The sequence below is a fragment of the Emericellopsis cladophorae genome (assembly GCF_022114955.1).
Source record: "Emericellopsis cladophorae strain MUM 19.33 chromosome Unknown NODE_4_length_1054762_cov_117_872525, whole genome shotgun sequence".
In the NCBI taxonomy this organism is placed as follows: Eukaryota; Fungi; Ascomycota; class Sordariomycetes; order Hypocreales; family Bionectriaceae; genus Emericellopsis; species Emericellopsis cladophorae.
This window is the reverse complement of record NW_026250929.1, coordinates 681,731-696,929: the sequence shown is the minus strand read 5'-3', so window position 1 is coordinate 696,929 and position 15,199 is coordinate 681,731. Positions and strand designations below refer to the sequence as shown.

General features: G+C 56.7%; 8 protein-coding genes across 8 annotated transcripts; 4 read left to right on the top strand and 4 right to left on the bottom strand.

The window, feature by feature from the left end:
* Positions 1 to 190: 190 nt before the first annotated feature.
* J7T54_006591 (large subunit ribosomal protein L13e) lies at positions 191 to 1,024 on the bottom strand (the record flags this gene model as incomplete). The annotated part of the gene is made up of 4 exons (XM_051503039.1): positions 191 to 586; positions 656 to 861; positions 921 to 954; positions 1,022 to 1,024. 4 exons carry the CDS (start codon positions 1,022 to 1,024, stop codon positions 191 to 193), a joined length of 639 nt encoding a protein of 212 aa, XP_051365402.1.
* A 1,787-nt stretch (positions 1,025 to 2,811) lies between these two features.
* Positions 2,812 to 3,699, top strand: J7T54_006590 (uncharacterized protein; the record flags this gene model as incomplete). Its single annotated transcript, XM_051503038.1, has 2 exons — positions 2,812 to 3,109; positions 3,176 to 3,699. 2 exons carry the CDS (start codon positions 2,812 to 2,814, stop codon positions 3,697 to 3,699), a joined length of 822 nt encoding a protein of 273 aa, XP_051365401.1.
* A 429-nt stretch (positions 3,700 to 4,128) lies between these two features.
* J7T54_006589 (uncharacterized protein) lies at positions 4,129 to 5,003 on the bottom strand (the record flags this gene model as incomplete). Its single annotated transcript, XM_051503037.1, has 2 exons — positions 4,129 to 4,821; positions 4,887 to 5,003. 2 exons carry the CDS (start codon positions 5,001 to 5,003, stop codon positions 4,129 to 4,131), a joined length of 810 nt encoding a protein of 269 aa, XP_051365400.1.
* Positions 5,004 to 7,092: 2,089 nt separating this feature from the next.
* J7T54_006588 (phospho-2-dehydro-3-deoxyheptonate aldolase) lies at positions 7,093 to 8,234 on the top strand (the record flags this gene model as incomplete). The annotated part of the gene is made up of 2 exons (XM_051503035.1): positions 7,093 to 7,138; positions 7,189 to 8,234. 2 exons carry the CDS (start codon positions 7,093 to 7,095, stop codon positions 8,232 to 8,234), a joined length of 1,092 nt encoding a protein of 363 aa, XP_051365399.1.
* Positions 8,235 to 8,377: 143 nt separating this feature from the next.
* On the bottom strand, positions 8,378 to 8,889 carry J7T54_006587 (uncharacterized protein; the record flags this gene model as incomplete). The annotated part of the gene is made up of 2 exons (XM_051503034.1): positions 8,378 to 8,778; positions 8,829 to 8,889. The coding sequence occupies 2 exons, from the start codon at positions 8,887 to 8,889 to the stop codon at positions 8,378 to 8,380; spliced, it is 462 nt and encodes a 153-aa protein (XP_051365398.1).
* A 128-nt stretch (positions 8,890 to 9,017) lies between these two features.
* Positions 9,018 to 10,323, top strand: J7T54_006586 (uncharacterized protein; the record flags this gene model as incomplete). The annotated part of the gene is made up of 3 exons (XM_051503033.1): positions 9,018 to 9,037; positions 9,214 to 9,919; positions 9,979 to 10,323. 3 exons carry the CDS (start codon positions 9,018 to 9,020, stop codon positions 10,321 to 10,323), a joined length of 1,071 nt encoding a protein of 356 aa, XP_051365397.1.
* A 104-nt stretch (positions 10,324 to 10,427) lies between these two features.
* J7T54_006585 (5-methylthioadenosine/S-adenosylhomocysteine deaminase-like protein) lies at positions 10,428 to 11,936 on the bottom strand (the record flags this gene model as incomplete). Its single annotated transcript, XM_051503032.1, has 1 exon — positions 10,428 to 11,936. The coding sequence occupies one exon, from the start codon at positions 11,934 to 11,936 to the stop codon at positions 10,428 to 10,430; it is 1,509 nt and encodes a 502-aa protein (XP_051365396.1).
* A 1,435-nt stretch (positions 11,937 to 13,371) lies between these two features.
* Positions 13,372 to 15,004, top strand: J7T54_006584 (uncharacterized protein; the record flags this gene model as incomplete). Its single annotated transcript, XM_051503031.1, has 4 exons — positions 13,372 to 13,481; positions 13,539 to 14,190; positions 14,249 to 14,725; positions 14,783 to 15,004. The coding sequence occupies 4 exons, from the start codon at positions 13,372 to 13,374 to the stop codon at positions 15,002 to 15,004; spliced, it is 1,461 nt and encodes a 486-aa protein (XP_051365395.1).
* Positions 15,005 to 15,199: the final 195 nt, after the last annotated feature.

Sequence of the window (15,199 nt, the reverse complement as noted above, 5' to 3'; positions counted from 1 at the left end):
ATTCATACGACCCGGAAACCTAGAATCATCCATCCCCACACTAGACCCCCCGGCCGGATAGTCCCTCGTCGGAAACCGGACACTGCTCCCCATCTCCGTGATAAAGAGAAACGCAAAGAGCAGTATGACCTCAGAACACCAATTCCCTTTTTGAATCGCAACCCAAGCACACCTAGGAAAGAGGAGGCGTTTATTTCTTGGCAGTCTCGGCCTCGGCCTTCTCCCTCTCGCGCTTGTCGCGAGCACCCTGCGAGCGCTTGATGGCGCGGACGTAACGCAGCTTCGCGTAGGCACCGCCCTCGACGGGCTCGGGCATCTCGCTCTTCTTGATCTCCTTGACGCCCTGGTCGGTGGGGGCAATGGGGAGGGCGTTGGAGATGAGGGTGACCTTCTCGACCTCGCGGGGGTTGGTCTTGGTCTCGCCGGCCTTGGGGTTGTTGGACTTGCGAGGGAAGACAATCAGGCGCTCCTTGTAGGCCTTGAGGCGGGCGACGTTGGCGGCGAGCGACTCCTCAGAGAGGTTCTGGCGGCGGAAGTCGACGCTGATGCCGACGGTGGGTGCGAACTTCTTGGGGATACCGGCCTCCTGTGAGACACATGTCTGGTTAGTCTCCGCACCTCGAAATCTCTCTCACAACTTCCAGAATCTCCATACCTTGAGCTCGGCGAGGGTGAAACCACGGCCCTCACGGACACGGCGGTTATACTTGAGGGTAGGGCAGCGCACAATGGGGCGGAGCTTGTCGAGGGGACGGGGCGCAACAGCAGCAGCCTTGGCCTGACGAGCAGTGCGCCTGCTCTTCTTCTTGCCGGGCTGGTCAAAGTGGCATCGGACCCTACGCTGCCAATCCTTGCGGAAGTCTATTTCATGGTGGTCAGTCTCGCTGCTCGCTTTCGTTCGTGGTCGTCGGTTTGCTCACGGGTCTTCACGATCTTCTGGTTGTGCTTGATCGCCTGTCGAGGAGAAAAATGTCAGTACGGCATTCCTTGATCTCATTGCGTGTTGGCTGCCATCACGTACCATTGTGCCTGTTTGCGATCAACGCTGCCTGTTGTCGGTTAGTCTTGTCGTGAGGGCTGATGAAAATAATCCGGCCTGCGCAGGCTCTCTCACAAATCGGTTGGTAGGTTTTTGCCCTGCGTGGGGGAGGCACAAGAATTTCCAGGTCACGTGGGGAAAGGGTCCGGCAGCCACAAATCGTCCATGTGGCTGGAGCCACCAGCCACCTAACTTTGCTGCCGAGGGTAACACATGCGCCATATCGCCATGAGACAAACTCGCAATGTCGTTGAGAGCGACGTTGAAGCGTACATACATGAACATATGATTGTGTTGCGTCAATACGTTGTTTGTCTATTTTCTAGTCACCTGGTAAACGTTAAATAAATCTTCGCCTATATTTTGTGCGGTAAAGTAGCACCCGAACCAAGGTCAATCGTCGACAAGACCTGTTAGATAATACTTGATGCTCGCGTCTTGCACCCGCTTAAATCTCTTTGCTCGATGTACTAGCTAGCAGAGATTGATTCCCTGGCATTAACATTTGGATAGTGGAATCAGTTTATTCAATAACAGGGTGTGCCTCTCTGCCAAGGGGGACGGACATGCATCAATCCGTAAAGCGCAAGTTTGCGCCCCCGCTTCATGCATATCCTACGCACGGACCGTCTCCTTTGTCTATATAAGACCCGCTTCCCTCGCCACTTTCTTGTAAAAAATCATACTTACCTTGCCCATTCCAAGGCAGCTCAAGATTTGCTTTGGAAAGTGAGGGTGGCCTGCATTGCACATCGCGGCGTCGACCCTTACTCTATTGCCCTTCGGGGTCATAGTGGGTACAATTTTTGATGGCTTTTCAATTTTCATTGTAACGCTGCTCTACGTGGCTTTATGAAGAAGATTTCCTGTGCCCTAGTGAAATAGAACGCCGCCCGAGCCTTGAAGTTTCACGCCATGGCTCGCCGTCACACCCTCTTCACTCCAACGAAGCAGGCCAATCAAAGCTGTCCTTCAGCTTCACCTGGTTCGTGCTTGTCCTGCATGCCGTGCAACCAGCAGCTGGAAGTCCATTTGTTAGCTCGTAAATTTTAATTCTCTGGCAGGCTGAACAAGCGGCACTTCGTACGCAGCTGGCACGGAACGCGTTCCTTTTCTTCTACCAGCATAGGACACTGAGTGCATCGACGGTCAATCATATTAGTTCGGGACTTGTTATTCCAAAATGTTAATATACGTGCATAGCCTTCAGATAATTAGCTATTGTTGCTGTTCAAAACATGAAGCTGGCAACGCTTGACCAGCTCGGAAGCGAGGCTCTACAAAATCTACTTGCCACCCGGTCCAACCTTCAAGCAGGGCACTACGCACTGATGTATCTTGCTGATACGTAGTTAGAGGCTCTGTTACTTCGTATTGCCATTTCATTTGTTATCATCTTCAGCAGTACTCCTCGACACATTGGTGTGTTGGACATCGCAGGGCATGCTGCTCCCGCGGCACATCCGTGAGAACACGCGCAACCATGCTTCGCTGCCACCAAGAGATAACGTGCTCAACTGTAAACACACCTGCCACCGTGCCAATTGAACTATAGACTCAGCATCACCTTCAATATCTGCTCATGCCCTTTTTTCACTTACACGGATCTTGCTGCACATCCGAATCTAGCTGTCGCGCACAGACCACCCACGTGATGACCAATGAAACGACGAGACTCGTGCCATCATTGCGAAAATCTCATGACACCACGACTGTAGCTTCCACGGGCCCAACCCCTTCCCCAGGTCTAATTACTACCCACGCAAATCGCCATGGCTTCCCGAATCGGTCCCCGGAGCGTCAAGGACGCGACGCGCTTCACCTCGAATATTCCTCACGCTGGCGCCAAGGGGCCCTCCTCGGCCGCGTCCGCCGTCCAGAAGCCCTCGGCCGTGACGAGCTCCCGCATCCCAGGCGAAACCCCCGAGCAGCGCGTCCGGCGGTTACGACAGGCCCATCTGGCGGCCCAGCAGGCCCAGATCAGCAAGGCAGACAAGGTCATCAGCGTCTCGCGGAGGTTCTTTGACGCGGCTCATCGGTTCACAGTAGGGGGCGTCATCCTCTTCACTGGTAGGGTTTCCCCCCTCGCGTAGTAGTACACTGGTCACAGATTCGGATCGCTAAAAGCCAGAGTAGTTGTGGCTGGCGTCGTCAGTGTATACTCGGTATGGGACATGCTCCGTTACAACCGCGCCCGTCGCGCCGAATGGATCGAGGCCCAGAAGAAACTTGAAGCCGACGAACTCGCAACCGCACGACTCGCCTACCTCAAGGGCCTTGCGACCGAAGAACAGATTGAACTTGTAGAGGAGGCCAACCGCGAGGCGGAGAAGAGGGGCGAGAAATTGCCGCCTCTGCTGGCACCCCCAGAGCACCGCACGCACTTTGAGGAGACCGTGCAACCCGCCTTCACCGAACGTGCAGAGGGCGGGGGCAAGGGCAAGGGCAAGGGCATTTTTGGTCTCTTCTCCGGCAGCAGCAAAGAAGAGGAGAGCAACGTCTCGGCTGTGGCGAACAACGTGCAGGCTGAGGTGCAGACTATCGAGGACAAGGCCAAGGTGGCATGGGAGCATGAGAAACAGAACCAGCACGAGGGCGGGAGCCTGGATCGGTTAGGGACGGATCCGGCCCCGGAAAAGAAGAAGGGCTGGCTCTGGTGAGGAGTGGGATATGTACATGATGGCATTGGGAAGGCAGGCTGTATCATATATGTAGATCAGGCAGTGCATTAGACGGCGCTTGGGGCTCTTTGTACATGTGTATCCTAGGCGAGCTAGTATTCAAGCATTGTCATTGTCACGCAATGATCGGGACCAATTTGGGGAAACGCATCGCTGGTTGATGATGCCTGGGACAGGCTGGTAATATGTGATTGTACGCAAGAAATGACATGAGAAAATCCTGGCAGCGAATGTCGGTGTGTGTCGCGTCCTTCTCTCCCCTCTGACGAAGTAGGTATACCGTGAAACCAAAACAAGAAAAACTCCCAAAGCGCCTATACAATGTTGACCCTTGAACCAATCCTAACCCATGCGAACATCCCTCGATTCAGTCCTGCACCTCAGTTGGGCAATCTGCTCAATGCCATTCTATGAGATGATGATGTGATTGAAGTGCCCTGGGACCTTGAGACGGCACTTCTCGCAATCTTGGCGGTACCCGACACTAAAGCTTTTTTTCATGCCAGGCTGCCAGGTCCAGGTGTTGATGGTGTGCTTGCTTCGCATGTGGCCTCGACGCTCTGGAGACGGGGAGTCGCCCTCGGGAGGGTGCGAGGAGGCACGACCTTCGAGTCCCATTGTAGCATTGGGGTGCTCCATGCCATGAGGCGAAGGGGGCTGCAACGAGATGTTCATGGAGTCTTCATATTCCGAGATGGGCGAAGGCAACCGCCTGTTGTTCTGCAAAGATTGCCAGTCGGCCTGAGTGTCCAATGTCCTCGGAACATTGTGCATATCCTCTTGCATGTTATTGGTGTTCCAGTGATGCTGTTGGCCACGGATTTGCGCAGCAAAATTGGGCTGCACCGGGGTAGGCATGCGCTGGGTGGCCGTGGAATGGTCGGCCTCTGGGACCAGGTGATTCGAGCCATGGTGCGAACAGGGGCTGTCAGTCGCCATTTCCATGTCTGCATCAGTCGTAGATGGCCCGGGTGCTTGCAAGTACGAGGTAGCTTCGATATGAGAGTGTCGAAGGTGAGCTGGCGAGGCGTTGAGTGGCGTCACAGAACTGGCCGGCAGGAACTGCGAGCCGGTTTTTGGCGACATACGCATCGGGAGGCTCTGTTGAAGCCGTTTCTGCTCCAGTCAGTACAAAATCTTTTCTCTCCGGTCCAAGCTGCACCTACATTGCGGTGCTCGCTGAAGCTGCAAGGCGCATTGCCCATCATGTCTTGGTCTTCATCTCTGCCCCTCTTCCTGTTGTAGTCCGCTGTGGTGTCCCAGAACGATTGTGCGTCGGCCATGTTGACTGTCTCCATGGGAGATGTTGGGAATTTGCCGTTGGCTCGTAAACCAGGAAGCAAGGCTGTTGGTCGATATGCTCCCGTGGGTGGGCAGGCCGCAAGAGCGTATACTGAGGTATGGGAATCCCGCTGAATACGATGCTATGCACAGGGTCCCGCTGGGCCAGCTAGTACACTGGCTGAGCTCCCGCAACAATCGCTTGGATGTATGACTCGGAGGAAGAAAACCGCTATGGTATAAAGATCGATGCTGGTGAATGGGTAAAAGGTTGGTGTCAATTGATCTGCTGTGAGGGGAAGCAGCACAGGAAGGCTGGGTGCTACGCCCGTGGCAAGTCGCAGGTCCAGCTGACGGAGGTGCTCAGTGAAGGGTGGCGTCGGTCAATGGACGCCGAGGCGAGAACGTACGCTAAGTCAGACGGTAAATGATCGGCACGGAGAGCGCAGTGGCCAGCACTTTGCCCCTGAGTGAAGAGTGGTATGTGTACTATGGTTCTTACGGTGACAATTGGACGGTGGAATGAGACACAAAAGGTTCGAGTTGCATGGTGCATTTGCAGGCAACGTGGGAAGAAGGTGAGCACTCGCAGAGCCTGACTCGGGCCAAAACATGGATGGGGCTTCGCGACCTGGAGGCTGGAGCAGACACGCAAGGGTCCTCAAGGCCTCGACACGCGTCTGGGCGAATGGTCACCTTGTTGAAGTGCCATTTGAGTCTTGACAGCCCGCCTGAGACACGCAGACGTTTGCTACGTCTTAGGCTGGCTTATTTTCAGCACTGTTTAATTGAAGTTGACGCAGAAGCTGGAGGGATCACAAGGTACATAACGTAAGCTAACTAGTACCGACCAACTGAGCGTACCCTGTACCATCATGGACAAGTATTTGGCATTGACGCTTGCTTCGCAATCCAGACGACCAAAATCAACAGATGGTACAAGACGGGGTATCGCCAATTAAATATACGTCACTTAAGCTGTGTCGATGAGTGGAGGCAAGTAACTGGTGCAAAAGTTTCCCAAAAACCAGGAGACTCGCGCAAGAAAACATGATCAAGTCTTCCCGACTCAAATGCTTAACGGCCCAAGTCCTCATTGCTGCCCTTCTCATGTTCAACGTTTGAGTAGTACTAAAGCCCCCTGAGAAGACCACACTGATGTTTAAAGGACTGCTGCGATAGACAATGTCAAGAAGGTGCGCGCGATTTTTAAAGATGATGTCTAACATTCGATGCCTGTGGAAACTGTCGCTGAGTCCGGACCGGAAGAGATGCCCCATTGAGAGTTGTTGCGGAAGATGCAGACTGTATTGCAGAGTAACTAGCATATTGAGAGTTGCCGTTTCAGCCGCGCTGGCTGGTTTGAGACGATCTGGGTTTGAGGATAGACATTAGAAGTCAAGAGCATCTATCCGTATATGCTCGCTTCAATGTGGTCATGAAAATATCGCGTAGGGTGAATGGCATCGTCACCTGCATCACCGACTAGCGTGACAGACCCGGCGGCAAATGCGCAAAAGGCGAATAACGCATATCATGTTGGTAAACAGATTTCCAACCTAGGAGACGGATCAGTCAAACCGACCGAAGCGCGGATTTGCAAAGGCAACGCTCCTGTTCGTTGTCAATGGTCCTGGCCTGCCCCTCCAACGCGCGGGAGCTCCGAAAGACCTCCGATGCGTGGGCACTCACTCTAGAAGACGGCGAGTCACAGAAGACACGACCACAACGCTTGAGTCACCATAGTCTGAACAAACTACGAGCAACTCCATTTATGTAGTGGATGCCCAGCGTGATCCACTAATAACTGGTCCAACTTTTTCTGGACGACTGACGCCAGGAGTGATATTGAAATCCCAATCGTACAATATTCAACTCACCAAGGAACGACAGAGCATAAAAAAATTGCCCCGCGCCGCCGATATCGACGACGTACGTCAATTTCCATTGTTCACCTTGCTCACTTTGCATTGCACAACATCACCGCCATTGACCGACCGACCCATTGGTGAAATCTCACTAAGCTCTCAATAGAAGCATCCCTCTCAAGACCCTGCTCGATCTTTACACCAGCCCATACACACACGCATCATGCCTGGTGTTGATTTGGCCCCGCTCGTGGCCGACGATACTCGAAGTAAGTCACTGCTCGAAAATGAGGCATGTTCCATTGTTAAGATGGCCTAGTCCTCGGCCAGGATCCTCTCATCCCCCCTGCCCTTCTCAGCTCAGAGATTCCTCTGCCCGAGAAAGCTCTCCAGACCGTCGTCAAGGGTCGCGTCGAAGCCGCCGAGATTGTCACCGGCAGCAATGACCGCCTTCTTGTGGTAGTCGGGCCATGCTCCATCCACGACCCCGCCGCCGCTCTTGAGTACGCTGCCCGTCTCAAGGAGCTGTCCAACAAGCTGTCCAACGACCTGTGCATCATCATGCGGGCCTACCTTGAGAAGCCTCGCACCACCGTCGGCTGGAAGGGTCTCATCAACGACCCCGACATTGACGAGTCCTTCCAGATCAACAAGGGCCTCCGTGTCTCGCGCAAAATGTTTGTCGACCTCACCTCGAGCGGCATGCCCATTGCCAGCGAGATGCTCGACACCATCTCCCCCCAGTTCCTCGCCGACTGCATCTCCGTGGGTGCCATTGGTGCCCGGACCACCGAGTCCCAGCTCCACCGCGAGCTGGCCTCTGGCCTCTCCTTCCCCGTGGGCTTCAAGAATGGCACCGACGGCAACCTTGGCGTCGCCATTGACGCCATCGGCTCGGCCGCCGCCAAGCATCACTTTATGGGTGTCACCAAGCAGGGCCTGGCGGCCATCACCCGCACGAGCGGCAACGAGCACGGCTTCGTCATCCTGCGCGGCGGAAGCAAGGGGCCCAACTACGACAAGGAGAGCGTGCAGGCCGCCAAGCAGACCCTGACGGACAAGAAGCAGAAGCAGGCCATCATGGTCGACTGCTCGCACGGCAACTCGCAGAAGAACCACAACAACCAGCCCAAGGTCGCCAAGGCCATCGCCGAGCAGCTGCGCGAGGGAGAAAAGTCGATCATTGGCGTCATGATCGAGTCCAACATCAACGAGGGCAACCAAAAGGTCCCCGCAGAGGGCCCGGCCGGCCTCAAACAAGGCGTCAGCATCACCGATGCCTGCATCAAGTGGGAGGACACTGTCACCGTGCTGGAGGATCTCGCGGCCGCCGTGCGCGCTCGGCGCTCGGTCAATGGTTCGTAAGAGGGTATGTAGCGGGTTTCAAAGGCGTTCAAAAGAACATTCGAGACACAATGTGGTCGTGTAGACAATAAGATCGGTTCTTTTTCATATTCTTCAACATCGAGATACTCCATGTCATGCCAAATAGAAGAAAAGATGGAACGTCACCTGCCCGACACTGGTGCGTAGTTGGCGTCTTGTCTCACAAACGACCGTTCTTCTCGCCACGTCCTGGCTTTCCTGAAGAGCGCCCAGCCAAGCAGCCCAACGACGCCAATGATGAAGCCCCAGACAATGATCCTGTCCTTGTTGCTATCGCGCTGGAAGCACATGGTCATGACGTCGTCCTCGGTGGCATCCTCGCAAATGTCGATGCCCTGCCCGAGGCAGAAGCTCTTGGTGCATTCTGAGCAGGACGTCGATGCGGTGCGCGGTTCGATTTGGAAATCCCCGAGGTCGACGGAGCGGCGGGGCAAGGCGTCCGAGCCTTCAGAGGCGTGCTCGGGTCCTAGGGGAATGATGGTGCTGTTCTTGAAGCATGTGCACTTGCAGAATGTCGGTGCCCCTAGATACGTCAGTTTGGACGTCGCTAGCAAATGTGCTAGGGCAGCCTACCCGCCGCGACCAGCGTGACGAGTGCCGCAACGAGCAAGCACAGAGACAAGATGCGCGACATATCGTGCAGAGATTGCTGAGATCAATGCCGAACGTAGGAGTGGGCGCGGTTGGCCGCGGGCCTGACAGCAATCTGGAGGTGATGGCGCGGGCCTGTGGCTGAGGCGCCTTGCCAGCTGCATCAGCCACATGAGCCCCACATTACGAGGGTAACCACTCGCGATTGGTCAACATGCCGAATCAGAAAAGTTACGATCGCGACGACAGACGCACCTTGGCAGTTCTCGAAGCCAACACCTTGTCCCATCACCACGAAAATGCCCCGAATACCTGCGGCACGGGCGTTCGCGCCTCTACGGAGAGTATTGACTTGCTCAAATTCTAGCCCCTTCCTCGCGACGCGCGCCATCTCGACGACCCCTTTCCCCCGGGCTCTCTACAAGACACGCGATGGGACCAAAGTAGCCCCTACCATCCCGGAGAGCCAAGCCGTGGAAAGCGAGTACAGCCCCTCTGAAGAAGAGATTGATGCTCTTCGCGTGCAAGAAGAGGAGTCTCCCGACTCTGGGCTTGCCGTCCCCAGACAGTTGGTCGAGACCCCCGCGGAGCGGGAAGCGAAGGCTCTGCACCCCGAGTACGAGCCAGCTCGATCTCTGCAAGAGCTCGAGACCTTGCCAGGTGTGGAGAATTGGTGGGAGAAGGAGGAGCACTGGGGACCGGAGAGCCAGTTCAAGGGCTTCGCCCGTACCGGCACGCAGGTCCAGCAGGCGGAGCCCGTCATTGAAGTGTACCTGAGGCGGGCGCTGGTCGAGGTGCTTGCGCTGAAACAGGCTGGGAAATGGGACGAGTGGGCGACAAAGGCCTGGCCGAGGCGAGGCGATGACCAGTTCCGCGCGACGCTGGAGATGGACATCACCGAGTCAGGCGAGCTGAAGCAGGATGCTTCGCACATTGTCGCGGAGCTCACGAACGAGGAGTTGGATTCGCCGTCCGAGGGTATCTCAGAGAGCGAAGGGCAGGAGATCCTGGCAGAGAGGCAATGGGGCTCGTCATGGACCCAGATCCCCCTCGACGCAGCCACCAAATTTGCAGTGAGTCTACTTGCAGAGCACGATGCACGAAGCCCCCACCACTGACGCAAAGTCCACAGCTTCGTAAACGAGTCTACCAGTTCAGCGGCTACCTGATCCCCGATTCCCGCCTCGGCGCCGCGCACAACGTCGGCCATCTCCTGGCTCTCGGTTGCAAGAAACCCAAGCCTGCCCACCTGGCCTCGATCCTTGAACAAGAGGGCGCCTACGACGCACTGTCCAACGTCAAGGCGCACGCGCAGAAGATCAGCTTTGTGGAGAAGGAGAAGAGCATCGGTCGCTGGAAGGTGATTGAGGAGGAGCTCAAGGCGCGCGGGCTGCCTGTGCTCGGGGCGAACGACGCCGCACCGAAACACAAGGAGCAGAGGTGGATCATTAGCACATTCCGTAACGTAAAGAGGTAAAAAGGGGGCGGAAGGTGTACGCATATGTGTAATATGTATTATTGTAACTATTATATTCTCAAATCGCATGACGAGGTTTCATGACAGACGTGGCAGCCACTGCGCTACTGATCCAAATACAGCTGTCCGTAGCCCGTCCCGTTGCCGGGCTCAATATCAGCGATCTGAGGCGCGGCAAAGGGGAACCCACTCTGTTCCCAGTTACCCTCCAGCTCTGGGTACGGCGTCTCGCGAAAGGTCTTCTGGATCTTCCTCGCGCTCTCTAGGAAGCGGCTCTTCACATCCTCGTGGTTGGGGTCGGTCAGCTTGCCGTCCTTCTTGACCAGCTGACCGTCGACCATGACGTGGAGGACATCACCGGGGTTGGCGTGCAGCATGACGGCGGCCACGGGGTCGACCCAGCCCAGCATCGACCACGAGTCCCTTGCGTTCCACACGACGACGTCGGCCTTGGCACCGGCCTGGATGACGCCAATATCATCCCTATGCAAGGCCTGACCGCCGGACCTCGTCGCCAGAAGGAAGGACTGCTCGACGCTCATGGGGTTGGTGCTCGGAATCTCCCACTTCTTCAGGACGGCGTCGAAGAAGTCGTACCGGGCGGTCTGCAGCCACAGACGAGCCTGGGTCAGGATGTCGGCCGCAAAGGTGAAGTGCGTGTCCACGCCGAGCGCGGCCTGGTCCTGGATGAAGCGGCTGTGAGGATGGGTGTGGCCGTAGTGCATTTCCGACTCGGGCGTGATGGACAGGTACTGGCCCGTCTGGCGCAGCAGCTGGGCGTCGTTGGCGGTGATGAAGCTCCCGTGGGAGAAGACAACGGGGATGGACGTGTTGAGGATGTCGAATTGGTGCAGGTCGGAGGGGAGGTTGGTGATGCCCCAGGGTCCGGCGAGGGTGTGCGTCGTCACGACGGAGACATTGTACTCCTTGGCCAGGTCGGCGATCTGCCGCGTCTCTGGCCCGGGCGTGGGACCCCACGTATCGTACGAGATGCCGAGCTCGACCAGTGAGCTGGCGTAGAGATCTGACTCGGCAATCTCGCGGAAGTTGGGGAACTGCATCTCAATGGTGTAGTTGAGGCTCGTGATGTTGTGAAATGTGTAGGCCCAGAACACACGGGCGCGGCTGTCAATGGACGCAATGAGCCCTGCGTACGCCGTGTCGTTGGACCACGTGTGGTGCGCATGGTCGAGGACGGTCGTGACGCCAGCGTCGAGGGACTCGTACATGCCGACGAGCTGGCCTAGGTAGACATCCTCGGCCTCGAAGCTGCTCGCGGCCGCAAACTCGCCATAGCGACCAAAGTATTCGGCGAGGGTGGTGTTTGAGGCGATGGTCTTGAAGGCCGTCTGCCAGCCGTGACGGTGCGTGTCGACAAAGCCAGGCGTGATGATCTGGTCCGAGACGTCAATGGTGGTGGTGTCGTTGGGCAGGTTGCGTGGCCTGGGGGACGAGTTGACCGAGGCGATGCGGTCGTCGGTGATGAGCAGGGAGCCGTTGCGCACCACGTCCAGGCCATTGGTCTCGTTGTTGAAGGCGATGATGGTGCCGCCAGACAGCAGTGTCGAGGCAGCACTGGCCGTGCCCACGAACGCAGGCAGTACGAAGCGCATGTTGGGCTGGTGGATGATGACTGTACTGATAGGGAACTATCATCGAATGCGCGCACGCATGGGGCATCAGCATGGCATCGTGCTTCTTATATTGTCTCTGATGGTCCACATGCTGCAGCTTGACCGCGCATAAGATGGAAACATAGTTTGTAAGCGACTGGTCATGATCAACGGCCGGCCTACCGGCACTTGTGGGTGGAGTTGCTGCTCAGGTCAGCCGTGAAGAAACTGGGGACAGCCCACGATGAGCTGGAAAGAAGCCAATGGCAATCCTTCCGCGAGGGAAGCAACGTCAGAGGTTTCGAACAGGGGGGATGTTTACTCCGATGCATATCCACTGCTAGCTAGATTAGTAATAGCCGCGCGGGAGTACGCACATACAACTTTGCAGAGTCGATCGATGATGATGCCCTCGCCGAAATAGGACGTTGCTGCGTTCGCGGGCTGGGCACGAACGACATGGAATTGCCAATGACGTCGGCAGCCAGTGCCTTTGGTCTTGGTCTTGCTGACGATGCAGCCAGCCCCGGAGGCCAGGCTCGGTGAACTGAGCGTACGAGCGAGCATTCGATCGCACAAGTCGCTAAGGTACGCACTGAAGTAGCTGGACGCTTGGAAGTTTTTCTTTTTTTCTTTTTTTTCTTTTTCACCACCATGCAGCAACAATTGTTTGCTCCACTTGACATGTCCGTCCGTCCGTCTCGCCCCGACCCGCTCTGTTGCCCTAGATCCGTGGACACCGCTCCCTCCTTCGTGTGCTCTTGTTGCTGGACGCGAGATGAAGGCTCCACTCACTTGACCGCAGCGAGGGCATGTTGAGAAGTCAAGGACAACATGCAATGCCTGCCAATAGAGCTCCCCCCGCTGGTAGCCATGCTGTTCATCAAGATAAGCTCAACCTCGCCCCTCCTGAGATCCATGTCGTGCATTAGTAGCGCCGGTACTCCGTACATCGCGGGTGCCAGAATCATGTCAGCAGGCTCTCTAGCTACCGGAGCTCCCACCATCAGGATATGATACGCAACGGGTACTGCGGTGAGAGCAAACCCAATCCATCCTTGAATATACCGAGTGATTACTGTAGATGGGCGTGCAGAAGCCGGCACTTGACACAGGGCCGCATGCACTCGAGCCTCAAAGAGATAGGGACCAGCTTACAGTACATAGTAAATACAAGTAAGTGCCCCCTTTTTTCTGTCACGCCCATTTAACCTTCTTGGCTCACCTGCCTATTCCATCGGCAACACCCTGAATATCTCTAGGATCTTTTTCTTCCAACCCCGCGAGCTCCCAACTGCATAGGCCAGATGTAGCAAGTGACATTGCGTGCGGGATGGGGCGTCAGGCAAGATACTTAAGGCTGCTGGCGGCCGTTGCAATGGAATCATGAGTATTTGTTCCACGTTCATCTCGTTGCAAGGCATCCTCACTCACCATGAAACTGACATCGACCGCCGTCCTGGGCTTGGCCACTGCCGCCTCCGCCAAGGTGTGCAAGCCCAAAATCGACTCCGCATCCCTCCAGGCCGATATCAAGACCGAAAAGTGCGTCTGCCACGTTGGTCAAGTCCTATAGATACAACTACTTACAGAAACAAACAGCCTCTGGAAGCATCTTGAGAAGCTCAACGAGATCGCCTTTACTGTGGGCAACGGCAACCGCGCCTTTGGCCTCCCCGGCTACGAGGCCTCGGTCGACTATATCTGGTCCCAGATTAGCAACGTCAACGGCACCAAGGCCTGGAAGCAGGACTTCCCCGCGTGGTTCGGCCAGGTCACCTCTGTCTCCCTCAAGGTCGACGAGGAGGACTACTACGTCTATGGCCTCACGTACTCCCCCTCCACCCCGGAGGATGGCGTCGAGGCCGAGCTCGTGCTGGCGCCCCAGGGCGCGGACGGCTGCGACCCGGGCAACTATCCCGACGTCGAGGGCAAGATTGTCCTGACGCAGAGGTTCCGCTGCCCGACCGGTGGCACGCTGGCGGGTCGCGTCGCGCCGGCTGCGCAGTTGGGCGCCAAGGGCGTCATCATCTACCACGACCTAACCACCACGCCCACGGCTGGATCGCTAGGCGAGGTCAACCTGGACAAGTACGTCGCCGCCGGCTTCATCCACAAGGCAGATGGCGAGGCGCTCAGGGCGCGCATCGAGGGGGGCGAGACTGTCATGGCCCACTGGCAGCAGACCCAGATTGTGGAGGAACGCATCACCCAGAACGTCTTTGTCGAGACGGAGCAGGGTGACCCCAGCAACGTCATCATGGCACGTATAGACCAGTCGTCCTGTGAGTGCGCGCTGACACACGAAACAGCTCGGTGCCCATCTCGACAGTGTCCAGGCCGGCCCCGGCATCAACGATGACGGCTCTGGCACCTCGCTCATCCTCGAGATCTTCAAGGCCACCCAGAACTACCGCTTCAAGAACAAGCTCCGCTTCGCGTGGTGGGGGGCCGAGGAGAACGGCCTACTCGGGTCCGAGTACTACTGCAGCACCCTCGAGACGGACGAGGTCAACAGCCTCCTCGCCTACCTCAACTACGACATGGTCTCGCGGGGCTACTACGGCGTCAGCGACAATGACGGGCGTGCCCACGGCAGCGTGGCGCCCAGGGGCTCCGAGGTGATCCAGGACATCTACCTGGACTGGTTTGCCGGTCAGGGGCTGGAGACCACCCCGGCCATCCTGACCAACGGCTCGGACTACGCCTCCTTCTGGGGCATCCTGAACAAGCCGTTTGGCTTCTTGAACACGGGCACGGGCGTCGCCCAGGACGATTGCTACCACCAGGTGAGCTGGCTGCAACAAGTTCGCAAGCCCAAGGACACTTTACTGACTTGTCGCCAGGCATGCGACACCATTGACAACCCGGACAAGGTCGTCATCACAAACAACGCAAAGGCCGCCGCGAACATGGTCGCCATCCTGTCCATGGAGGGCCACGAGCTCATCCCCAAGGAGTCCATCAACGCCACCATGCACATCCTCGGTCTCGAACGCCGCGCCCTGGACATTGAGGAGCTCCTGGCCAAGGGCGAACACTCCCTCGGCTGTGGCCACGACCTGTAGACCGGCGAGAGGTGATGATGATGATGATGATGATGATGAGATGACTGGCGAGACGATGAGGCTTGTTCTAGTGTAGCAGTGCATGCCAGGCAAGGAATGAATGCAAAAGTAGTAATGATCAGTTTTCATGAAACAAGGCTACCCGTCCCTTAACGCCATTTGACCTGTATCCCATTACCCCAGCCAGCCAGCAAG